The sequence below is a fragment of the Ambystoma mexicanum genome, chromosome 1p (genome assembly GCF_040938575.1).
Source record: "Ambystoma mexicanum isolate Mex_15411 chromosome 1p, UKY_AmexF1_1, whole genome shotgun sequence".
In the NCBI taxonomy this organism is placed as follows: domain Eukaryota; kingdom Metazoa; phylum Chordata; class Amphibia; order Caudata; family Ambystomatidae; genus Ambystoma; species Ambystoma mexicanum.
In genome coordinates this window covers 1,397,249,341-1,397,276,336 of record NC_090921.1, presented here as the reverse complement: position 1 = coordinate 1,397,276,336, position 26,996 = coordinate 1,397,249,341, and the positions used below count along the sequence as shown (strand labels likewise).

The 26,996-nt window shown below is 45.4% G+C and overlaps 1 protein-coding gene across 1 annotated transcript in view; it reads right to left on the bottom strand.

The window, feature by feature from the left end:
- Positions 1 to 26,996, bottom strand: part of SHCBP1 (SHC binding and spindle associated 1) — a 349,542-nt gene that overhangs the window by 287,036 nt on the left and 35,510 nt on the right. Inside the window, exon 2 of the mRNA XM_069607070.1 lies at positions 9,425 to 9,613. Within this exon, the coding sequence (XP_069463171.1) occupies positions 9,425 to 9,613 (189 nt within the window). The remainder of the gene's footprint in view (positions 1 to 9,424; positions 9,614 to 26,996) is intronic.

The window sequence follows — 26,996 nt, the reverse complement described above, 5'->3', positions numbered from 1 at the left end:
AAGCAGACTTCCTGGCCCTTCCAAGTCAACTTCAAACACGAAGAAATAGTTGCGTTAAAACGAGCAACCCAATCCCCACAAGGATCACCCCCTCCCGCCAGTGATTTAATCTCGGCAGTACATTTCCTGCATAAGGCTGCGTTCCATGCGACAGTCGATTCCCCAGTCAATGGATGCCAAAGCAGGGTACAAATCATGTAATACTACCGTAAAATGCATGGAAAAAGACAATAGGAAATTATCACTTTAACCTACGTTAAAGGTCAACGGGGTACAGAGCAATTTAACCTCAATCCAGGAGGATCGGGAGCCTCTTTGCCAAGTAATCATGCGATTGTCCAACACCACCCCCCTCTGGTAAACATAGATTCAGATCTCAACTCTGCATATAACGACCCCAGATAACCCCCATGTTGTCAGAGGGTACATAGTCCCAGGCCAAATCGTCAGAATCTGTTGAAGGGGCTAGGGTAAATGCTCATTCTATGTAGAAGCACTCCCCTGCCCCCCAATAATTATGTTGTTGGAACCCATGGTCCAACCAGTCACTAATAATCACATCAATAGCTGCTAGAAGGGAATTATAAGTCATTTTACCCAGTTTCCAGTATACATTTATAATGAGTAGTTCCATTGACTGGGTTTCTAAACATAAACCCACTGCTAGAAGGCTCTCATTAGTAGAGCAAATTTCATAAGAATGCGCCTTTATGTTTAAATCTATTGCAACAACCAAAAGGACCCCTAGTGGCCATTCTAGAATACGTTTCAAAGCCATTAAGAACAAGATGTTAGAGAGCCATAGTTTCTTGAAATAATATGCTGGTCTTGGAAAGTTCTGTCCAGATTAAAAGACCATGAGAATATTTCCCAAACCACAAAAAGCAAAAGGTTGTATTGGGTAAAGATTAGACTTACTGAACACATTTTTCCAGCAGCCAGCCAGGACTCATCGAAATCAGAGGATTAGGAATTATCTTGACTCGGGCCATTCATTGTTAAACTGTTACTAATCACCAAGTCTCTACCCCTTTCAGTAGGATAGCAAGGATCGATAATCGACGAAGGACCCCTCAGATGACACAGGAATCAAAAAAGAAATTAAAATCACCAAGGTTGGAAAACTCCAGCAGATAAAGACCCAAGGCAGCCCTTTGCTACTTGACGAGCCACTGCATAAGAATAGAAATAGCCACCAGTGAGTCTGTCTCGTGGTTGGGAATGGTGACAATCAACATCCCCCATATGCAGTAGTCTGAAGCAGGAAGTCAAGAAAATAGATCAAGTAATGAGCCGCTATTCAATTTTAACACACCATTCACTAAAACAATATTCTCTAAGCCTCTAAGCCAATAATTCTTTCAAGAGGCACGTGTGCGGACTGTAACTGCAGCTGTACATTTGGTTTTAGTTCAGGGGGCACAGATACACCCCTCATATCATTACCCTTCGGAAAAGACTCCTCGTTCAGTCCAGCTAAAAGAGGCAACAAGAACTGTTTTGGGTGCAGACGTCAATTTCAGGCCCCACCGTAGGTTACCTACCTGTACACCTTCATCCAACCCCTGTCCCAATTCAGGGTTACTAGTAGGGAGAACAAAGGTTTCTTATGTTTATTAACATCTCCCTTCTTTTTGTAGTAGCAGACATTACTAGCGCTATAGTGTTGCGAGTTTCTCCTTTCGTAGTAAATTCCAACATCTCCAAGGAGATGGAATCTTGTGTGTTTAGGTCGATAATTCCTCCTATATTTTCTAAAGACTAAAGACTTTCTGGAGGATCTTAGCTCGTTATCATTGTTTATTAGGTTGGTTTAATTTCTTATCTGCTGTGTTCGCCCCCCCTTTTACTCCTAAATTGATCTGAAGTCCTACTCTCCCGTGGACCCTCACAGATGTTGTGGAGCTCCGTTAAAAGTTCTTCCTTTGTTGATGTCGCAAACAGCTCAACCTAGAGTAGCCTTCTAGTAACGGAGTGGGGCTATTGACTTCATCCTCCAGAACCTCTATATTTAGCAGGTTATCGAAAGTAAGGGGAGCTGGGAGCTATTTAGCTCCTGGTTGTAGCCTAGCACAGCCGAGGGAAGCCCCTCATGTTACTGGGGACGATCATCTTCAGGAAACGCTGTATAATTGTGCCGATAGTCCTTTAACCCCTAGTCAGGAATTAAATTCCCCTCCCATCTGCCCTGATGTGACCGACAGGTTATATTGTGAAATCACTCCAGCTAATTCATTCATGCAGAGTAAAAACAAACCAGTATTGGGAATGATGATCACTCCAGTAAACCAAAGTGAGCAGACTAGTTCTTTTGGGAATCTCTCTAGTTCAGGAGAACCCCCTTTCCCAATGCTGGAATTTAAATGTACAGCTGTGAAGCAGAGAGGTCACTCTGCGTTGCTGTGACCAACCGGAGAGACAAAGCTGCCAGCTGGAGAGCGCAACAGAGAGAAGACGCATGCTACCGGGGATGGCGAGCGAGCAACATAGCCTGTAAGCCGGCTACTCCGAAGCTCACTTCCGAATAGATCCAAGAGTGTCATACCGTTTCCACAGCAACGCCAAGGCAAGGGCGGATCACGAGAAGGATGAGTAACGCTGCGAGAAACCGAAACAAGAGCGAGGGCTACCGGATCCTCAGGTAAGAATCTCACAGCCCAGAGGAAGTGAACCGAGACTGAAGGCACGTGGGCTGAAAGCGAGGTCCGGGGAAGCCGAGAAAAGCACAAAAAAGGACCCTGGCTGTTTTAATTAGTTCTCTCGAGGCAGGGAAGCCCCTCTCTGATGTAGGGATAGAGAGGTCTTTTTTCCCCCAACCTTTTGTGAGCAATTAAAAGTCTATACCCCAAATAAATACCACCCTTGTATCCGTGCCTTACTTCTGGTTCCCCACACTCCCCAGGCAATTGGTACCTTTCAAACATGCATGTGTGACATTAACTGAGTATTTGGGTAACGCTAATTAAAATACATCTAGTACACGCCGACTCATAAATGGACAAAAAAGTAAAGTGTGCAAATTATCTGGAAGTCAGATTCACGCTGCCCCGAGTACTTGCTCTTGGTTCCCCAGTGGTAGCTCCTGCCTTCTGGGTGATGCCTAACAACCCAGGAGCTGGTCTTAGCTCCAGCTCATCAGTTCTTAATTTCAAACCCCGATTTAGCACTACGTTGGTCAACTTATCCGACTACAAGTCCAATCCACCCACACAATGAAGATTGAGCAGTTTCAAAAGAGGCTCCAATAAAATGATCACATTCTGGTCAGATCAATGTGTGCAATCTCATTAGCATTTTCTTGAGCTATATGCTGGATGTTGACATAGAGCCTCAATGACGACTAATACCAAGTGTAGGGCTGAGATCGAAGATGGCCCCAGGTTGTAGAGATTGGGTAGAATATTCGATGTCCACCATATTTTAACATTTCTAGGAGTGAAGTAATCCTCAGGGCAATGGGATTAGAGAGACAGCAATTGTGGAGTCTGGTGGAAGATTGGCAAGCAGGTACTATCACTGGGCCTGAAGCTAACCCTCCCTTCGTTGTTTAGAGACTTAGGCAAACCAGACCTCATACCCCAAATCTTGACAGTCACAGAAAGGATTTATTGAACACCATCGAATCTGAACATTCCCCAGTTGCCCCTTGATTAGGGGCCAGCTATAAAACGAAGCAACAGAACTAAATACACAACAGCATCTGTTATTGTAGAAGTTACCAGTCCTGAAAGAGAAGCTGAATATACAGTGCAAAGTTCAGTAGGCTGACAAAAGTTGGTAATCTGGACTTGTTTTTTTTTCCTTGAAAGACGGCGAGTGAGGCCAAGCTGTTCTTTGGGAAAGAAACTAATCACTTGTGTGGTTCACAGAATTTGTTGGATCAGTAGAGCCGTTCAGAATTCTCAACCCGTGGCCCCAAGTCGATGTTATAGCCAGGATTACTATGTAAATTGTAGTTTGAAGAAGGAGCTGCTGTTATTTAAAAATAAAAATCAGACAAATTGGAGAAGTACTACACCATAGATGGCTCAAGGGGGGTTTGTGGGGGTGAAGGGCGCCATAATAAAATAGATCATAACCTATAGCTGGCAAGACAAAAGGGAGCTAGCACTTACAGTAAGGGCCCTAGCCCCACCACACGCCTCGGCTCCTCTGCTGATCACCACAGACCACACTTGCATTTGCACTTCTGTGTAAAAGGTAGGTTTTTATGCCAGTCTTGGAATCCACTGCATACCACACTTGCTCACTCATTTGGGTAGTCAGGTGATGAAAATAGCCTGAAGGAAGAGACTAAATTACACTGTGCTTTAATGGATTGATGTATAAAGTTATAACACGAAAAGCCCAATCCTGAATACCTAGGTAATCTATCCTGATAGACTGACCGTGACTAAACTTAATTGTACATTCATTCGCAACTAGTAGAATGCCCAGAAGCACAACAATCCATTTTCTGATATCAACTGAGTGTGACTGAAAATTAAAGATGAAAAAGGAGACACAAGCTCAGAGATGTACTTAACGTCCCATCATGAGCCGAACTACACATGAACTGGTGGATTATTACAGCAACCTCTAAAATACACTCCATAAACTTTCCAGGCAAAACACCAACAACTCTGTACAGGCAGTCCAGGTGTTATGCAACTCCATACTGTGACGACCAGAGTAATGACTGTATAGGTAATTCCAGGCCTAATCAATGAGAGCTCTCCCCAACCTCATGTGTAAATAGAAAACTAAATCAAAGGCTTTTTAGTTGCATTCTGGTAAATGCGGGACAGAATGAGCAAGTCACAGGCATTGTACAACTTGCCGTATAAGCACAAACATCTTCTGGAATGCAAACACATAGTACATGACTTCTACAAAATCTACCAACATGGCTGTGTGAAAAAAATGGACCTTCGCCTACTAGAACTGCTACAGAGCATTGCCCATTTAATGAAGCAAAGAATTGGAATCAAAACAGTACGCACATCGACTATACTGCAATATGACCACCTAGTAGAAATATTAAGGTTGGAGGGCCGAGAGAAATCACTTCCAGGCTCAGATAATCAATGGAAAAATATAAACGAATAAACTTGGCAAGGATCGGCAGGAGCAACCTTATATGGTTCATATGAGAACTTCATATGAAATCTTTTTTTGAATATAGGCATCAGGCATTGCTTAAAGGAGGATCACTTGCACTTAAATATTGCAGCCTCATTCCTGGGACTTAGTATATATTGCCGTCAGATGATTTACCCATCTTATCCAGTGTAAAGACGTACACAAATGTTTAGGCAGGGACCACGATTATACTTGATAAATCATGCGATCCACAAAGCTAAGCTAATGATTGCCCCAAAATCCTAAAATATAGTACTGCTTATTGATCATTAATTTCGTTTGGTATTTTTACTAATTGTCTTTTATTTTTTTTTTTTTTAATAGTGAGGAGCACCAAAGGCACTCGTACTGACCAGGATGCCACAATGAGCGGGCGCGATTGGGAGCAATCACGTCACAGTATCACAAACGTGTGACATTGCATTGTCATAGTAAAAGTCACTTTCAAGATGGCAGTGCTCCCACACACAAGCGGATCACTGCCATCCTGAAAGAAGGACATCAATAGCCTAATAAGGTAAGAGAACTAAGCCTAAATAGTCAATCTTCATATTTGGGTAGCATCTAGAAATATAGACTTCCCTTTCTATTCTCTTCTTATCCCATAGGACATGAATAAGAATAGAACACGGATGCAGACAGGACAACTTGACCTATGGAACAATACTTCCATCAAAAGTTAAACATATATAACTTCTACCATAACCATGCAATATTATTTTATATAATTGGTTATTTATAATGCGCTTAGCAACTAAAGGTTTCTAGGCGTGGACCCAGAGGTTTTTAAGCACGAACCCGGGGAAATCAAACCTGTGTTATTCCATGTCGTCTTGCTTCCAAGGTGAGCGCCTTGCCCCCAAGTTATCCACCCGAGACTATGCAAGAGAATAAAGTAGCTCACTTATAATATGCATGCAACAGGTATCATTAGGTTTCCTTCAAACAGAGAACCTTATTAAGGAAATATAACGACAAAACCACGGTACAACAGGGATCTTGCGAAAACACAAAGTTTGAATCTTGCTGAAACACAATTTTCAATGCATACAGAGGTAATCTATCCAATGGATGGTTTAAAATCGGTTTCTAATGAGGCCTAGGATATTTTACGACTGTAGTTCAGTACCTAGGTTACACAACAAATAATTACAGGTTTGTATATACACACACTTTTATGGAGTCTCAATTATGACTGGCGCAGTATGCTACCCAACTACTAGTAGAAATATTTGCATAATTTTAAAAAAGTGTATAGATTTTTTTTTTACTCAAAAACAAATCACAAATATCAATGACAATAAGAGATCAATAAACAATATAACCTATATTCCAGAATATGATACTTGATAGTAATCGGAATATAAGTCAACTTAGAAATATAGAAAGAAAAACATTGCTTAGATATATAAGAAACCGAATTTTGATCTAGTAAAAGAAAAAAAGGTTTAGGTATAAAGTACATCAAATTAATCATAAAGCAATAGGGTCACTGCTATTAATGTAAATATCAATAAAATACATGGCTGGGTTAAACATTCTTAGCATATGAATAATTAACAAAGTTTTGCCATTTCTTTTCATGTTTGAAAGAAAGACAAGGTGAGTAAATGATACATTTCTCCATTCTATGAACACATTATTCCACTAACCTCTAAAAGAAAGGTTAGTAAAACCTTTCCAAATTATATGTAATTAAGCAGATAATTGGTCAAAAATAAGAGGTTTTCATTTTCCCTGCATTAAAAACTTCCCAGATATTAGTTAGACAAAGGAATAGAAATTAAAAAAATGTGTTGAAGGGAAATCCAAACTTGGTTCCAAAAACTATTCACCAAAGAACATCCGACTAAAAGGACCCAGTGGCTGAACGACAGCAGCAGCATAAATCATTAGGAGTAATAAAGGCTGTGTGTGAAGAAATACAAAGTTTGGGTTAGGTTTGCAGAGACGGATATCATCTTAATCTTAGCCCAAATCATAGACCACATTTGACAGGTAGTATTGCTCAGTGGCAACGCGCTCGTCTTCGAAGCAAGACAACGCTGAGCAACAGGTCCGACTCCCGGGTCCATGCTTAGAAACATCTTTCAGTATGAAGAGCGTTATAAAAAAGACCATCAAAGTGTGTTCCACAGTACTCTTCCCACTGAATTTCAGATGACCACTTGGTATTAGGTTTTTCCCCCCTTTAATATTTAGTAGAGGTTAGAGAGTTGACAAGATCAAGGGATTCCATGATGAGTAATTGAATAGGATCAACAACCAATTAATTGGATTACTTTCTGCTCATGGCATACAAACATGCATTAAGATATGATATTGATTTACGAGGAAATCCTGGTAAAGAAAATTTGATTTTAAATTCTTCTGCAGTAAGGATATTGCCTCCTGTAATTATTTGATTAAAAAATGTAACACCTTTATTAATCGAAGCTTTCTGGAAAACAGTTCTTTCATTTATAGTTCTGTTTTTATTGCACCATATGAAAGGAGAGCGCCCTAGCAGGTTTATAAAGCTGAAGTCTTGAACACAGCCTAGGAGATAATAATCCAGTGACCATTCCACCCAGATGTGCAATTCCTTTAGAATTCCTGGAGCAAGATCAGATGAAGTCGTGTATACTCCAAAAGCGTTCTTGGTGCATTTTTCTTGTGTGGCTCTGCTTTTTTTTTTTTTTTTTAAAACGCTACTTTGTGCCCTTTGTACGTTGAGAACCATGGACACATGTAGATTCAGGAGGTTATGCAGGGTTTTCTTGAGAAAGAGAGCAACGACATACCCTTCCACTCCCTCTGGAAAAACCAAAAATGCTGAGATTATTTCTACGATTTTTATTTTCCAAATTTTAAAGTATATCTGGATTTTTCCATTTGAGCAACTAGAGCAACAATGTCTTCAGCCACGCTAATTCTTCTCTCAAAAGCCAATATTGTTTTCAAACTGTGCCCAACGCTCATCCATTTGTTGGAGTTTAAGGTTAGTAGTTTCCATAAAAGGGTTCGAGTGCTCTTAGTTGTCTCCATACTAGATTCTAATATTGTTTGGGCAGAAGGAGGGCAGTTACTTTTTGGCCTTTTTCAGGTGGCCGCCAATGGCCCTGATGTTTATTAGCAGAGCTTTTAGCAATGGCCTTTTAGTGAACCCATACTAAGAAGCAAATCAGAGCAACTAGGGGATATTTATATTACACTGAGAGCCCCCCCCCCCACAACTTTCCATTATTGTTGCGGCTTAATGCTTAAAAAGGCACAACGTACCACTAATAAAATGCTTGAAAGAATAGGCACAACAGTTTTAACCCAGCACCTCTTGGAAGTAATAGTGAATGATGTTCGTGTCAAAATAAAAGTTCTTTTCCACAAGATTTCTTACTTGTCAGCCTCCAAATAAGATTAAAAAGGGCAGTATTCTCATATATTTATATCTCAACGAGATAAAATGCCAAAACCACCTTTACAGAAACAGAACGGTGAAAGTTCCTGAGTGTAGCCTTTAAAATGTGTTAAAAGTACCTTTTATGCCATGTTTTAATTGAAAGACACTAATTTCAATGTGTCTGCCGGAAAACGGGCCAAGCCAAACGTCTGACGCGACCCGACCTCGCCAACGGGAAATGCGGTCAGTCACTACCCGAATCTGCTGAGTCGGGCCTCCTCGCTGTTTCAGCAGAGGTCACTAAGTGCAGCTGGAAACAGGCTGTGTTAGTTCGGAGGTTCCAGATGCCAGGTAAGGCAGAATAAAGGCAAAATAAACATTGGTCCTCTCTGGGATTAATATAATAACACGAAAGGAGCAGGAGCTCCGTTTTACCCTGCCATCTCGTGTCTCCCCAATAACTTAGATACATAAAAGCATTAACATTTTAAAAGATTAATAAACTCACAATTATGAAAGCCAACAATGAAAAACAAACTGAAGACCATGAAAACAAAACAAAAATCCAAAACAAAGCTTCATTCCAGCTTGTACCTACAGTATTCATTTAAAAACACACAAAAAAATAGAGATGCAAATATTGCTTTAGTGAGCTATTTTTTTATGGTCTGTGCTTTTGCGTCATCATTTCTAATTGAGCGTCTACTTGTGTAGACTGTTAGTCCAACAATCAGGCTGTCTTTTTCCAGGAGGGTAAGGGAAAGAGGAGTAAACTGGAGTGAAGGTAATTAGTCCACACAAGCAAAGAGGTCGATGGAACGAATGTGGGTACGTGGCAAGAAAGAGCAAGAGGCCAGAGATCGGAGTATGGAAAACATGGGGCAGAAAATGAGACTGTAGACAAACAGAAAAAAAATAATTTACCCAGCATATAATCTTGGTAAGTTTTGAACCGCTCATAGAACAAAAGTTGATTGGTCTGAAATATATCTGGAAAAAGCAGGTTTCCTTCTGGCACAAGTCGTGGTAAAGCAGTTCCGGGTCTGTGATGACTGCCGTAATCACTGCTGCTACTGCCATCATCATCCTCCTCCTCCTCCTCAGGAAACAAATCTAGGAAAATATCACAAAAATGTAAAAACGAATCCTTTCAACATCTAGACAATGTAACAAGTTACTAACAGAAGACAAGTCAGAAATCCAGTTCACCACCTTTATATATACACAAGAGGTGGTGTGGGGGTTCCACCTGAACTCAAGAAGCGACAACTATGCTAAGTGTAGGGATCAAATCTACTCATAATGGAGGCAGGATCCATCTAAAAGACCATTAGCGCCCTGGAAGGGGGCACTGGCTAATCAGGATGCTTGGAACGTGGACTGTACACTATGGTACAAGCCCACGTTCCGAGCAGCCTGGGTGCTGCTAGCCAGTCCCCCGCTCCCATTCCTTTCCCCGGAGTTCCTACCACCCCTTTCCCCGCATCTCTTTCCACCACTGTAGTTTCCTACGCAGGTGATGAGAGGGCGTACATATATCTTTTAAATTACGTCACGGTCATAAACATTGTAAACTGGTGGTGAGTGTCTTATTTTTAATAAATGAAAACATTTGCATACTCTTCCAAAACTGAACGGGTGCAAAGGGCGATATGCCCCTCGGTGGCGGGCAGACACTGTCGGTAACCGTACTGCCGCTTGCATTCAGGAACCTTCGCTTCAGTCAGAGCCTTAACTTGGGTGGCGTGTCATTACCGACAGGGTCGGCCCACCACCCCAGGGTATATCGCCCCATTGTTTTAGGAATCCTGGAAAGCACCAAACAGTCTCGCTGACATGGTGCCCAAAATGCTTCGATGCCTCAGTCCCACGATAGGATGGCCAGCACACTTCCGGTCTGACAAAACCTCAACAACACTCTTGCTCATGGTAGAAATCTAGTCTGGATTGCACTCCTGGGTTAATGGCAATACCTTTATAGCACTGCTCCCAGCAGATATTTCTTTCCCCTTACTTAGGGTCTTTGTCAGGTTATGGTATTCTCATCCATTGCCATAAGTCGCCTTTCTGAACCAAAGCAGTTTCATTTGCTGCATTTGTAGCACATAAACCGAGCAACCCCAACTGCATCTCAGGGTAGATGGTCACTCCTCGGTGATCAGCACAAGGAAGAGGAACAACATTTTAATAACGAAGGGTACCACCGGCAGGGGCCAAGCACAAAGAATCGCCAGTCTCCTCTAGTAGAACAGGCAACTAGCATGCAGCCATTTTGAAAGGCCTAAAAGGGCTGTATAGTTTGATCTAGACACCTATAGACTACAGAGCAAGTCCACAAACATAATAGCAAGCACAACAGTTTTGAAATTAATTTGATGGATAGGCAGCTATTGCAGAGATTGTAATAGACCTGAGAAGTCTGCATTGGAGCTGAACGGCTGCACTCAGCCATTAACAGGCTCTTTTTTTTCCTCGTTTTTAGACCATGGTTCATTTTAAGGGTGCAAGTTGATTGCTTGATTGCCCTGCGTAGATAATACAGATAAGAGACCTCACCATGGTTCAATTTATAGTTTGGGCAATTAGGCGGCAGAACCACCTATAAGCAGAAACTATTGCATTAGAGTACATATAGGAAGAAATAGCATACGAGGATGGACACAAAGCTCGAAGTGGTTTGGTCATTTGCCCACCCACTGACTGCCCATCGCAAGATAATCCCCATGACCATTCCCACCCAGTTCTGGCCCCTCCCCACCCAAAACACCACCTCATGCAAACTCGTTCAGCTCGCTTTAATCAAGCAAACCAGGTCTGCCTTCAGCCACTCAAATTTGTAAGAACTATGTGTCCTTCACTGAAATCTTGTTAAAAACAAGCATTGGCAAAGCCAACAGTTTTGGCTTTTGTATAATTATTGGGCATCTGCGAGGCACTGCAATTAGATGTCCAAGCACTTGCCCCATTTTGCAGCTGCTACCATCAATAGCCAGTTAATTCCACTACAGCAGTGCCTGGCAAGTGTTTTTTCCCAGGTCTACACAAAAACCCAAATTGTTGCCACTGCCAATGCTTTTTCTAATCAGTCTGGAAGCTCTGGCCTCCTGCCGACCACCTGCTGCCTCCAGCTCAGCAACTCATAATGAAACTCCCTGCATTAGGGTTGAGTGTGAAGGGGTCATGGACGATTTAAAAGCAGACTAATTTGTCGTCATAATGCAATAAACCGCAAGATTGCGTTTCATCAATTACCCTGCTCCAGCCTTATGATTGCTTATAGCTCAATTCTAGGTGTGCCTTCCCCATTCCATCAGCTATCCCTCACCAAGCCCGGCCAAAGGTTTCCGAGCTGGCGTTACTTATTTTCGCTTTTCATGTTCATTTTTAATGACTTCCCTAGCAGCGGTCGAAGGGTAAAAAAAAAATGCGTTATCTTGAATTCAGGAAGAAGCGTCCAAGCAGCTCTGCGGAGGAAGCCATAGTGCGTCTGTGCAGATCAATTCTGCCAGTTGCCAGTGAGTGTCATACATGTGGGTGGTGCATCTTTGAAGCACCATTGCTGTGCAAGTTCAAACGCAATTAGCGTTGTGTTGCTGTGCTGTAGGGACAACTCACTAGTTGTGCCGCATTCTCCTTTGGGAAATGTTGGCTGATAAATGTACCTGGAGCTCCATTAATGCTCATTTGGTGAAGAGAAGGTGGCAGGGGAATCTACAACCCGATCAACCTGGACCGTTAACTCGCCTTCAAGCTAAGAATCCACCCGACTCTCTTGGCTTAGAACAAGGATTGTGGACGGAGCTCCCAACTTCATTATTAATAATGGTTTGATCAGTAGAATGGGACTTTGTATACCACCTCCAGTGAGTTCTTACTATAGGTTGTGGGCCTTCCTGGTCACCAGAGTCCCTTGCGCCTTATGAGACTCAAGTAATGAGGCTTTTCACAATCCTGGAATACATCCTTATGGTACATGGCAGCGGCTATGAAAGACTCATCTTTCATCAACCACATCTTGCCCTGCTTGTTCCTGCTGTTGTGTTCTTGGAGAGGGTCAAACTAGTTTGCATAACAGGTGGTCAACTGAGCTTTGCGTTTCCTCAGTGCAGGCATCTCATCCTCGTTTCGTCACAGATGGTCTCACTGATGAATTGCCATCTGGCCAGTGTGTAGAAGCCCCAGGTCTTATAAAACGATGCAGATTCCATCATAGAAAGGGCGCTCTGCTAACAAACCCAAAAAACTCCACCCCAAAAGCATAGCGACATGTGCCATGCTGCAGCATCTGCCCTTAAGTGGCACAGAGGAGGTTCAAAAGTTGCAGGTGCTCCGACAGCAAAGCCACTACAGTATGGATGTTGCATTTAAATCTTCACCTTTGCCCCAAAACATAATTATGAGGAACAGCTGTCATTGTGGCAGTTTAATCTTTAAAATGCAAACTCGTACCGAGTTTGGGTTATGGGGACTGGTAATATAATTATTAAAGCCCCATCTGTATCACACAGGTAATCCACACCGAGTCCAGGCCAGCTGTACAAGGGCTGCGTTTGTGCTTTACAGACTGCCTGTACCAGCCAGCCATCAGGACGAGAGACTGAAGGACTACGCCTCTTTGATCCTTTGTGGTGTTGCGTACCACCCATCTCCAGCAAAACAGCCGATCAGCAGGAACTATCCTGAGAAAAAAAGAATCAAAAGGGCACACCCTAAACTAAGGGACTAGCCCAGTCCTCCAGATAAAGTTTGTACCAGGCCTTTTTACGCATGTAAATCTTGTAAATATGACAGCTTTATTATTTTCCTGTGTACCTTTACGCACAAGTTTAGAGCAGAGGGTAGTGCAAAGGTGCAGTTATTTGCCAGAAACCAGAATGCTTCTTTTGATTTTTATCTACATGGATGTAATTGCAAGCCATGGAGAAAAGCCTCTGAAACAAAATGCATTTCTCTGAAGCCTTTCAAAATAAGAAACTGCACACTGATAAAAAGAATGGTTTATTTCCATTCAGCTTCTGCTGTGTGTAGATGCTCATGGAGCAAATAGAAGCACTGTGCATATCCATTGTCCTTGCAGTTTAAGATTGTATTAATACGATGGAACAATAAGTTGCAATTGAGAATTACTCTTGTAACACATTATGCTTATTTTCAGTGAAACAAACCAATATTGCACAATTGTATTTTTCAGAATTCCTCTGCTGTGTGCATAATCATGCAGAGGCAGATCATTTTTACACTTACAATTTAATTTGTACTGTTATAAAACAGTGTAAAATGAGGAGTATGTAGATCATTCAACCTTGCAGTCAATGGGGTACATTACTGTAAATGGTCAGTGGCAGCAGAGACTTTGCTCAAGGGCGAGTGATGTCATTACACTAATCACAGGTGTAGCCTGTCAAATATTCAAGAGTACAATTAAAACATTCAAAACCTGACTCTCCAGTAAGTGAAAGTGCTGTACAAAACAAATTAAAGTTACATTTGTAATTGAAATAGAAAACTGTATGTAGCACTTCATACATGGTGTGTCCAAAATCTAGACACTGATTATTATACCTCAGTCGATACGCTGAAGGATGTTAGCCAATAAGGTAACTCAGCTGGTTGAGTGCTAGTTGCTGTGATCTGTGATAAATATGTTCTATGCACAGCGCTTTGTCAAAAGCGCTATATAAATAATTCGACCATGAGATTAGGTATAGAATTTAGCATGGAGTCCTTGCCTCCCTACACTGTTGTATCAGAAAATTGGCATACAATTAGGCATCAACTCCAGGAAACGAGGACTTTCATTAAACATCAAAAGACAATTCTGCTATCGAACCTCAAAACACAGAAAAGCAAACCTGAAATTGTGTTATGTAATTGGCTAGGTTTGTGTGTTTGCCGCATTGTAATTATTTTTTTAAACATCTAATTTAATAAAATAGCATATTTTGAAAAATCATACAAAAACGGTCTACCTCACATTTCTAATCCTTCACAAAACACTGCACAATCAGCCGAGTGAAGGAGGCAGATAGACCTAGTAGAGCAATAGGGACTGTATTACATGTATAAACATGTTTTGAATTATAAACTGTATGCACACGTAATGTACGGTATTTTCATTCCTGTGTAACACTGTTGAATGTATTGATTTGTACGTTTTAAGTTGCAGTTTTTTTTATACAGGAGTTGATTTGAATTAAAAACGTGTAGAGGAAATAAATTGAGTGGATCGTTAATTATCCAGAATCGCCCCAATTCATTTTGCTCATGTTCAGACAAAGGGGAACAGCAAAGAATCTGGAAAATGACTCTTCCCTCCCCCACAACTACACACATTGCAAAATGTAAATTCCTTACTACAGGTTCCCAATCTCAGACACAGAAAATCAACCAAGATCGCAGTGTTGGAGCGGATTATTAAAACAATGACTGCAGAGTTGGCCAATAACTCACACTTTCTTTGTAGACATGGGGAACAAATAAAAGTAGATTATGCCCCAGTCAAGGTACATGGTCAGTGTAACTTATCGGCTCTGGTCGATGCTGGATTCCAAGCTACTACCCCGTCCAAAAAGGCTTTGATACAAACGATATGCCTGTCGAAGGGACTGTAGATCTAGAAATATAAAATCGGGCGACATTTAAAACACACAGTGATAGTTGCCACTCCAGAGAGCACTCATTGTTTACTGGTGAACGATTTATTGGGGTTGATATTCCTTGAGAGGTCATCACCTCTGATCGACTGAGCAAGGTCCGTCTGGACCCAGAGTACAAATTGTGTGAACTTGAACGGCACCTGCCAATTACTGAGCGAGTACCGAGTAAGTGGCATTTCTCAATCAAGTCCCATCAATCACAGTCATCTCTGTGGTGTGGTAGAACAAACTGGCGGTGGGACCTCTTCTTGAAAAATCAACCTTGTTCCCAGTTGCAAGTGGTATTCCACACTAGAATGTATACCAGTCAAAAGGTCAGAAGAAACACCGAATCCCTTGAAAGAGGACAATGAAAAACCAGCCCAAAGTCTGACCGACATTCAGAGTGAGCACTTATTTTTCCCCATTCTGATAAATGCCAGTGCTCACCAGAATATGTCAGAGTGGTAGCACCCAAATTGGTCGTTTACTAACAATTGTATAGTAAATCTGTACCATTTGATAGTTTGTAAACTATCAGTTTGGGTAATCACTACCAAATATAGCGAGCAGGGATGTGCCCCGCTCCCCATGTTTGGTAGTGTTGGCCTTTTGAGGGTAGCGGGGGTGTCCCCCCGCTTCCGGAGGTTTGGAGGCAGGGGATGGAAATAAAGAAAACCGGACCCTGCGTTTTCAGATCCAACCCATGTAGGAGGGACGGATCCGATGCTGCAGGGTCAGAAACAAAGCAGACGTGTAAAAGGTAAGCAGAGGGTGATTGCAGGAGTGTTTTTTGGGGTGGTTTAAATGTGGCCGCGGCAAAATAGTCTTGACCAGTCAATTCGGCCACGAACAATTGTGCCACGGCCAAATTGTATACATTCGTCAGAGCACTGGAAAAAGCTTAATCAGTGAAGGATTCTTCAGGCAAATGGGAAGTGGGTCTGTAAACACCAAATTCCAAGCATTACCTTCCTAGTAGGTGTATGCTAAAAATCTCCATGGGCAACAAAATTAAAGAACACAATTGTTGGGTCATTAGAGATGTCCCTTCTGGTTTATTTGGGTAGGGACAGGTTCGCAATTAGCTTAGATATAATTAACAGCAAAGTATGGTCACGACTGGGGGCGGTGGGGGGGATGTGTACCGCCATGGACTTTAACGCCAAAAGAGCATTTCATCATTTCAGCGTTGCAACACTTAGGAGGAAACTGAACAGCCTGCAGAAACTGATATGAACAGAAGTAACGAGAACCAGCAGCGACTGGCAGAGGTAAAGCAATTGGCTGCATCAAGGGGAAGAAGAGCAGGCAGTCAATTGTGGGCCTCCCTCGTTCCACTTATAAAAAGGGGTCCCGCTCTTCCAGACCCTCTTTGTTTTTCAATCGCCCACCAAGAAGCAAAGCGAGCAGCGTCATTGTTTTTGGTCAGTGCCATCAAGCACGCTACGACTTGTCGAATGGTGGCGTGGATCGGAGGAACACAGCGACGTGGAGGATAGCCACCGATTGTCTGATCAGACAAGCAGCACAGGGTGCAGGTAGCCAAGAACAGGACACGCAACCCAACCGTCAGAACATGCAGCTCGTGTGTGTTGAGGTTCAAGGAGAATGGGCCGCCTGGGGCTTAGAGAAGATAGAGTGAAGTTCGGTGTGGTCGCAAGCAGGTCCCTGAGGGGTATGAGGAGAGGAGCAGCTGTGAAATGGAGGAAATCGACAGCACAAAACTTGTGCCTCCTACCGCCAACTCCTCTCACTCCTGTACAGCACAGACCTGGCCAGCTTAACGAATGGTACGGACCGAAGCAACAGTAAGGGAAATACCCTGCTCCCTCTTGTCAATGCACAAGCCGGCAATGAAGAACCGAGCAGGAGGATCAACATTGCAGAGCTAAAAACAGATCAACGGTGACTGGTGGAGGAAAAAGGATTGCGCTGGGATCGATGGCTCCGTGAGCGATCCGTCTGTTTTTCTGCCCTCGTTGACTAGCTGGTAAAAAGCGGGTTGGTAATCAGGATATCCTGTGAGCGGATATCAGCAGTGCCAGCCTCATTTAAAGTACTTTTCAAACACACTGAAGAAATAGCATTTTGAGGATCTGGGAGTACAACATTACTCAAAGGAAATTGGATGCTGAACAGGCAGAGTCAGCACAGGCACGTGAAAGGGCGGAGAAGGAACTGGAGCAGACCCTGCTGATGGCAAGGGCGGCAGCAACAAGGCATTGGCCTAGCTGGCTCTAAGAAGTGGTGGCAGAGCTCAACGGCAAGAGAGCAGGACCTTCAATTTGAAGATCACAATTTCCCCCTCGGTTCCCAGCATCAACGGAGGAACAAGCTTTAGAAGAACGGATTCATCTGGGGGAAAAGAGGAGCCTGTGGCCAAGAGGAGAAAAACTATCAATGGCCACGAGGCAGCAAAAATTATAAGTAACTCACTGTAGTAACTAACTTACTCCTAGGCCATAGTCCCCTTTCCTCCATATGTATGGGCGTCCCTCGCTAGGGACGGGAGACTGAACCTTTTTCACCAGTGAGACTCTTATTCTCCCACTCTTAGAAATAATCTTCCCCCTTTAAATTTAGAGGCACGCAGGGCGCGGCCCTGGGTAGCATGAGCTCCCCTGACTCCACCCCGGCGCCACTCCTCAGTCCCCTTTGACACGTCGACAATACCAACATTGCCTAATGATACAAGTTTTATTAGGAGGGTGGGGGGACACATATGGTGCAAAGGGGACTATTAACTTAGAATTACTCCTACGTCCGGTCCCCTTTCCTCCATACTGAATGGAGGAGTACAACTGAATGTAGCTACAGCGTGGAGAGGTGCTATCTTAACAAAACAAGTTCCTTAACACTGCCTGAAATGCTGTGTCCGACCTGGAGCCGGCATCCAAGCAGTAGTGCTTGCAGAAGGAAGAGGGCGTAGCCCTTGTAGCTGCCTTCCCTGCCACGGGACATGCCTCTGGAAAGCAAATGCTGTGGCTTTAGCTCCAATTGCGTGGGCATGCATATTTGCTGGAAGATGTTGGTTCTGCCCTTCATACACCTCCTTGATGGCCATAACCATCCACCTTGCTATGGAAGCCTTGGAACATTGACAGCCAGGCTTTGACCCACTGAAGGGGACAAAGAGCATCTGATTTGCGGAAGCTCGTGGTCTTGTCCAGGTAGTATCTCAGTGCACGCCTCACATCCAGACAGTGCAATACCCTCCGAGCATCATCATTAGGTTCCGCAAAGAACATTGGTAGCACTATCTCCTCATTTAGGTGAAACGAGAAGACCACCTTAGGTAAGAATGTGGGGAGAGTTCCACCTTGTCCTTATGAAAAGTAGCATAAGGGTATGAGGCTCTGAGGTCACCAGCGCCTGGCATTCACTGATCCAGGAGGGCCGTCTTAATGGTGACTAGTCCGATGTCCGTGGACGCCATAGGTTCGAATGGATTATGCGCCAGAGGGCCCAAGACCACATTGAGGTCCCACACCGGCTGTGGTTTGTTGATGGGTGATAAAGCCTGGTCAGGCCCACCAAGTGTCTGAACCACCGGATTAGAGGATGAGAATACCTCCTCAAAGTTCCTGTAGGCTCTGATGGCCGCCAGATAGGTGTGGCATGCGTCTCCCTGCACACCAGAGTGTGCAAGGTGTGCCGGGAAGGATAGCACGTCGTCCAACGTGCAGGTCTACAGCTAGACCTCCTTTGATTATGCCCAGTGACGAAACCTGGTCCACTTGGTTTTGTACTGGCTCCTGGTAGCATTGCTCCCAGCACCTTGTGTAATTTCTAGATTAGCCTGCGACAGATGCAGATGCCTCAGTGCCCTGTTCAGGAACCAAACTGCAAGGGCCAACTTCTGTGGTGGGTAGGGGAGGGGGCTGGATGACCAGGCACCCTGCTGAGAGAGTAGGTGTGCTGGGCCGAGAAGAAGGTGCACCGGGACCTGATCCAACAGGCCGAGTAGTTCTGAGAACCAGGGCCTTGCTGCCCACCACAGAGCTATCAGGGGGATACAGAGTTGCTGGGCCTCCCTGATCTTGCAGATTACCTGTGGACCAGGGGAGTGGGAGGGAAGGGATATGCGTTCATGTTGTTCCACTGGATCTGCGTCGCCTGGAGAACCCCTGCCATGTCCCTGCCAGGACGCGAACTGGGGTCACAGGTGGCGAAGAGATCCACCTGAGGATGACTCCAGTTGTTCAATATCCCCCGAAGGACCCGTTCGTCCAACTGGCATTCGCCTCCAGGTTGGACTCCCCAGGGAGGTGGATTGCTGCCAGATGCATGTTTACCAGAGCCCACTCCCAAATGTTGACTGCTAGAGTGCAGAAGGAGGGGAGGGGGAGGAAGGGGGCATGACCTGGTGCCACCCTGCTTGTTGATGTAATACATGTTGGTGGAACTGTCCATTTGAATGAGGATCCCCTTGCCACTGATCATGGAGAGGAAGGCTTTGAGAGCGAGCCAGATGGCCATCAAGTCGAGCCATATGATGTGGGCCGCCTGCTCCAGACCGGACCATACCCCATGGACACTGGCTGCCCAGTGTAGCTCCCCAGCCCTCTAGGGATGAATCCGTGGTGATGGTAACTTGAGGTGCTGGTTGGCGGAAGGGCCAGCCTATCGCAGGTTGCTGTCCGAGATCCACCAGACTAGGTCCTGGTGGAGATGCGGTCCCTGCACTTTGGAACCCTTTTCCTGGCTCCAGGAGGCTGCAAGGTGCCTCATCCTGAGCCTCGTATACAGTACTGCTAAGAGACATGCCGCCAGGATGCCCAGGTGGTGTTGGTACCACCAAGCAGAGGACACTGCTCTGCTGAGAAAATGCCCCATGGCCTTCTTGATGGCTGTGATCTCATCCTCCGAGGGGGAAAAATCCTGAGCTTGTTTTCCAGATGAGACCCAAAAAGGTTAGAATCTGCGTGGGCTCCAACCGATGGACAATCCCAGCTTGTGTAGTGTATTCATGAGGGCGGAGGCGGTTGTTAGGGAGAATTCTCTGTAAAGGCTAATTTCCCAAACCTAGTGAGTCCCCCAGGAGCTTTGCTGGATTTTTTGGGGTTTATTTTTTTCTCCTGCTAAGAGTGAGACTCTTATTCTCCCTCTCTTAGACATGATTTGAGGTGTTCTTTTGACTTTGTATGTGTTCTATGGGCTCCTTTCCCCCCATAGGGTTTCATGTGTTTTTGATATGTGGGTTACACAGCACCCTCCGTGCAGCAACCCAGGGGTGTCGTAGTGACCCCCAAACAGACTCCATACCACGGGACTGACTACTGTCTCCCAGGGCATGTAAAGTCACCATTGGCTTTACTAGTCTCAAATTGTGAACAGAACCAGCGCAAACCATCATATTGTGGATGTACTGGTCGGGGCAATTCAATTGCCCCGGGGTCTGTTCGAGGGGGGCACTGTCCAGTCTCCCCCGACCGAGTTTTGGCTGGTGGCAGTGGATACTACTTTTTATATTCAACCGCAAATATATTCCTATGGGATTTTACCATTGTTCGAGGCTACCACTTTTTAAAATAGCCTCGAACATACTGCCGATTTATTAACTTAATATAAATTCAACGGTTGGTATTTTCTGCCGAAACTTGGTTCCAAAATGGCGGTTGTGTTCGCTTCTGTGACTCCAACCCAAGTTGAGCCCTTTGTTCCACTTTTTGGAGGGCTTCTCCACAGAAGCCTCCAAAAGTGGTACCACGGGGATATGGGAGGGGGGGTTTAGGCACCCTGGACTGAGTTGCCACAGCAACTCAAGTCGCATTCTTGTGTGATTGGCCCAAGTGCATGTTTGAGTGACAGCTAGGCTGAATGAATGGGGGTTTTCTGCATAAAAGCAGGGCTTTGGGGACTGGAACTTCGGAAGTCGCCACAGGACCTAAAGAATCGGAGGAGGGAGAAGCCGAGCCAACCTGCAACGACGACACCACCGGTGGAGCCCTGCTGAACCGTCTCACCACTTTGCCCGACGACAGAGGAGATCTCAGTCCGGAGAGTCTTCTTCCTTTGACTGGTGGGGATAACCAGTTTGCCCGTCTTTTCGCCTTCCTGGACCATCTCGTGCCCGCCTTGCCCGTGCCAAGCACCCCAGCAACCGGAATACCACGGTTTACCACTACCGCGAAGAAAAGGGTAGTACCTTGTAACCGGGAAACTCTGCGGCTGGTTTCTTCCCTGGCAGTGCAACGACCTTCATCTTTCCTCCACGTCAAGACCTTCTCTTCCTCTGGACGAAACACTGACTTGCACCCGCTGCCAGGAACAACTGCCCCCGCTGGAGCGTTCTTCCCATTTCAGGTACTGTGTCCCGCCTGGCTTCCCTTGCGACAGATCATTCGGGGTGACAGTAAATCCTCGACTTTCTAACCTGGGTTAGCCTGGGGCCTGTTAACTAACTTTTCCTGACATGATCTCAATCTTTTGTGAACTATTTACGAAAACTCTTTGGGCATAACCCCACTGTGTGATCCTGGACGCATTTCGCTTGCTCTCTCCAAGAGTGGGCCTGGCATTTGAACTTCCTTGCTCTCCAGTAGACTTTGCCTAACCTGCCTCACTGTGGTTCTTTGAAAAGTATTGAAATTTGTGTGCTTTCATAACTTTGCCTTTTTCCTTCCCTTTTCTAGAACTTATTAGAGTGCCATCTTATGTTAAGCCCTCACCTCTGTCTGAAAATAAGTGGCGTTTCCCCACTAAGACTTGTCTAATAAGGAATTAGGGATAGAATATATATTAGTGACTGTTGAATTTCCTTACCTCTTAGTGTCTGACACCAAAGCTCTGGTCAGTGTTTGTCTGTGCTACTGTATCTCTGTACCTATTGTGTATACTCATTATACTGCCCAACTCATCTTGAGAAAAGTCTGACTGCTCAGCCACAGCTACCAGGTAAATCTGGGTGGTACAGACTGCTACCAATTGGGTTTACTGCCAACCACCGGTAGTCCTAAATCTTTTGCAGTGGTCCCTAAGGGAACTGCACAGGTTTCTGCCTAACAGCGGTGTAGTGAACTGCCTCCAGAGACTTTGACCTGACGAGCCAGTCGTTTAGGTTTGGGTAAATGTGGTGACCCCGAGACCTGAGCAGGGCTGTGATCGCGTTCAGTCTTGTAAAGACCCTGGGAACCGAATAGAGGCCAAAATTGGAAATGAAAACCCATGATCCTGAAGCTCAGAAAGGACTGATGGGGCTGCCAGATCAGGACGTGTAGGTGGGCATCCTTCAGATCCAAGGAGCACATCTAGTCTCCTGCACACAATGTCTCCACTATAAAACGCTGGGGTAACCAAATTGAACTGGAGAGGCAGGGAAAGGTTCAAAGGTGGCAAGGTCCAACAACTCTCAGGCCAGCCTTCTTGTTCTTGTGTATGGCGAGAATCCGTGAATAGAAGCCCAGACCCTGCCAAGAGGCTAGGACTTCCTCCACTGCCCGACTCTAGAGTTAGTGACTTTCCGCCAACAGAGTTGTTGTACCAATCTGTGGGAGGGGAGGCGGTATAGGGAGCCAACGGAAGATCCATGGTCTGTGAACCTTGTTCGCCAGCATTGCGTGTGAAGGGCAAGCTTGCTCCCACCAGAGACTTGTGGATCCGGATGACCGTCATGCTTTTTTGCTCTCCGAGGCTAGGGGGGGGGGGAAATACTAGATAAAGCCTTTGTGATCCACCTTGTGCTGCTTGCGCCTGTGCTGGTTTGAGGAGGGACTGTCTCTCCTGGAAGCCCCTGAAGACTCGAAAGTCCCGACCCTCGCCCGAGCGCTGGTGTGCCCGGTTATATGCCTTGGGGGTGGACTCCTGGACATCAGGGTTGAAATTCGTGGCCCGTGGCCAGGCCGTCCTCATGTTGGTAGCAATACATACAGCACGCCCTGAGGCGTCGATGTGAACCTCTGTGGACTCCCATTATGTCATGCACTACTATTTTGGCTACAGCCAGTCCAGCCTTGAAGCATGCCTGGCTGTGCACAGGGAGCTCAGGAAGGAAATAGTCGATCTCTCGCCATAGCCTCTGGTTGACCACCAAATATGGCATGCGCATTGGGCTGGCGCAGATGTAGAGAAGCGTTGGAATAGATTTTCTTTCCATATGCTTCCAGGATCTTCTCTTCCTTACCCAGGAGTGTAGAGACTGATGTAGCAGAGGACGATTGCGGTTTGGAGTAGAGCAAAGCTGCCGCAATCCCTGAGGAGTGTGGCTGGGGGTGCGCCGACAGTAACAGGTGGTCCCCGTCCATTTGCCTAAACTTGGCGTCGAGGCGCCTGTTGGAAGGCTGAATAGAGTTTGGTTTGAGCCATCCCTTTTGGCAAGCGCCACCACGTCCTTCTGCAAAGGGATTCCCATTCTAACCTAGAGCGAGACCCTCTGCCAATACCCCCGCCTCTGGTTGTTCCACCTATGGCCGTGGGAGCCCCAAATACTCAGCCAGGCCCACAAGCTGTTTGTGAAAGGCCTTGTCCGACGATGGCATGTCGGGGTCCTCTTCATCCATTTCCACCAATGTGTCTTGCTGGTCCGGTGCAGCTGGTGGAGTGCTGGAGGCTGTGGCGTACTGATAGGTGCCGGAGGCTGCTGCGGTAGCAGAGAAGAGGCTGCTGTTACGGGAACAGCCATAGGAGCCGGTGTCATAGGAACGGGAACGGGCAGCTGGGGCTCCGTTGGGTCCCGGAGGAGCTGGACTCAAGAGCGGTGTGGCCGTGGGTGCTAGAGGGTGTACCGGAGGCAGCATGTCCCTGATCACATCCCCAAGGATGAAACCGATCTGCGGGGATCTTGCTTCCCTCTTGGAAATCCTGGCCTTCCTTCACTGGCCGAAGCCCTAAGGCAGACTACCTTCAACCAGGGTCCAAATAGGTCCTTACTCCTTTCAAAGTCGTTGGATGATCTGCTAAGTGAGGGACCCAGCCCTCTTTTAAAGCCAAATGGGCCCCAGTTTGTGCAGGCTAAGCCTACCTTAAGGAACCAATCCTGTGTCCCCACCAACAATCTTCTGTGATGCGCGAGGTCATAACCAGAGTGCTTTGCAACAGGAAAGGTAAGGGGTGCCGACAAGTACTACTAAGACCCAGCCATCTTCCTGTCTGTTGTGGATCAAAGTGTCTCTCTGGTTAATTGAGCTCTCCGACTCTTGATCAAAGCGCAGGTCTCCCTTGAAGTTTGTGGTGACAACTGACTTCTCCCTCAAATCACATACTTCGTCCCTCTGAAAGGGCCCCCCCCCCAAAAAAAGGGTTTGCCAACTGTAAATAGTTGTTCCAGATATGCCATTCACAGAGAGGTGTGGGAGCTAGCTTCAAGTTGACACATTGCATATCAAAGAGGTTAGTATCCTGCTCCCTTCAGCGAGTTCTGCGCTCAAGCAGATCGCAGACCTGTTTCAATTAACAGGCATCAGTATGTGCTGCCACCAGCAGAACTTCGAGGGCAGATCCATGGAGCTTTTGATATTTTAATTATGCTGGCCATGGCCGGAGGAAGGCGTTGCCTTCCACGATCCCGAGATGCTTTGATGTACCCTTGACTGTCACAAACCAGCAAAATTTGAAAGAGTACTGCGCCTGTAGGATGTACCCCGCCCCTCCTTCCCGAGTACACTGTCTGAGCGGTAAGCAGAGGAAAATGTGTGCGGATTAGCCCCACACATTTTCTGGGGTGGATCTCCCATCATTCATTTTAATTCCAAAACTTCAAAAAAAGCCCAGGCGAGTGCACACTCCCGTGCGGATGGTCTACTTGCTCACAGGGTTCAGGTTCCAAAATGCCTGAACCCTGGCATGGGATGACGTGGAGGTTATGGGTTACTTTGAAAAAATGCTGTCCGCTGAAGAGTTTGGCAACAGGACACAGCTAAAAAAGCCCTTTCGCCAGAAGGTGAGGTGGGGCTTTTAAGACAAGTGAAGGGTTTCCTTTCGTGGCCGCTTCTCGTGGAATAACAGGTCCAGCTTTCATCAGAGGGAACAAGCGACGTCCTGGAAATTTGAGCAGCGGTCCAGGCCATTTTGTAAGGCATGTAGATTTAAACATGCCTGTACCAAGTGCACAGGATCACACCGCACTTTCTCCTGTGGGAGCAGAAAGAAGGTCTGTGGAACCCAAACCCCCCCACCACCACCACCTCCCCCTTACCACCACCCTCCCCGCTCCCCCCTGCCCCCCCCCTCCCAAGAGTCACACGGCTGCCTATGCTCAGCACCCCCAGAACTCTTGCTTCACCTGATAATAAATTACTCCCATTGCTTAATTTTTACCACAATATACAAATACAACGCAACAGACGCAAAGATAATTTGGAAGTGTTTTCCAGAGGGTTCAATATACCATACTCTGGGCCCATAAGGAGCAGGGACACGAATAACCTCAAGTCAGCGAAAGCACAACCTTAGGTTGAGAGACAACAAAATTCACAAAGAACGGACGTTGGATAGTGTGGCTGGCGCATTTCACTCACCAACTAACTTGATCATTTCCCCATTGGGGGGCTGAGGGGGTCCCCAAAAAGAACAAAGATAGTCTGCCTCATCCACCACCTGTCATTTCCAACTGGGGAACCAGTGAATGATAGTCTTGATGTGGAACAATGCAGGGTTAATTACGTATCGTTCAATGATGCTGTGGCTGCTGGAAAGGGGGCCCTTCTGGAGAAGGAGGACATAGAGTTAACCTTCAGACTCTTGCCAATCAATCAGAACAGTTACAATGTACTGGGCTTCTAATTCGACGGCATGTACCATTATGCCGAATGCCTACCAGTGGGTTGCTCAAAATCTTGCACACTGAGAAATTTAGCAAGTTCCTGCAACGGGCCCTGAAGCAGAGGGTTAAGGAAGGGAGAGTCCTACACCATCTATCATCTAGATGACTTTCTTTTCATTGGTCAGGGGGGAGGGGGGAAACAAGCGAGTGCGAGGCATTGATGTAACAGTTTCTAGAGATTGCTGATGAGCTGGGAGTTCCCCTAGGCTAAGGGAAGACAGTGGGTCCCCTCAATAGGTTAACATTGCTGGGGACAGAGACAGATGAAGGAATCATCAGACTGCCTCCTGAGGAGGTTTCAGAAGTAAATAAAATAATAGGGCTCTTTGTGGGGAAGAACAAAGCAACGCTAAGGGAGTTGCAGACCATAGCCGGAAAACTCAATTTTGCTGGCAAGGTAATCCCAGCTGGGAGGGTTTTTGCAAGGAATATTGCTATTAAAACAGCAGGACTGCAGCAGAACACGTACGCATTGGCATATCAAAAGTTGTGGGATATTTTTTGGACAAGTTTAACAGTCTGCTCTTGTGGAGGGCACCATGGGCCAATGTTAGGCAAGATTATATGCAGTAACCCTGTGGGAGACTACACCAGCCTTGTCCTCTTGGTAATAGGTAACCCAATTGGTATAGATCTGTACTACATAAGTCTGTAGAGTGACTGAGCAGCCAGACTTGTCTCAAGAGGGGTAAATGGGAGCTGTAGAGACGTATCACAGATTCACAATTACAAGTATCTAAAGAACACTTATACTTAAGGTTTTCTAGTAAAATATTTAATCGGTCAGTTTTAGATAAGCCTTCTTTAGAAAGGGCAAGATGCAACAATAAAAATACACTTCACAACACTTCCTCAGTTTTAAAATAAGCAAATATACACCCTTTTGGGATGTCACACACTTCCAACACCCTGAGGTTACTTCAACTGCTAGGGACACTGGACATTGATATATTACTTTTTATACTTAAAAGGTTAAGGAAGGAAATAGGTTGACAGATTCTCAGAGCATGTGAATACTTTCCAATGAAGTCTAGATTAGACCTTTCCCAGCAATACAAGTTTAACTATACACCACCTATGAGGGACAGTTAAAACCAAA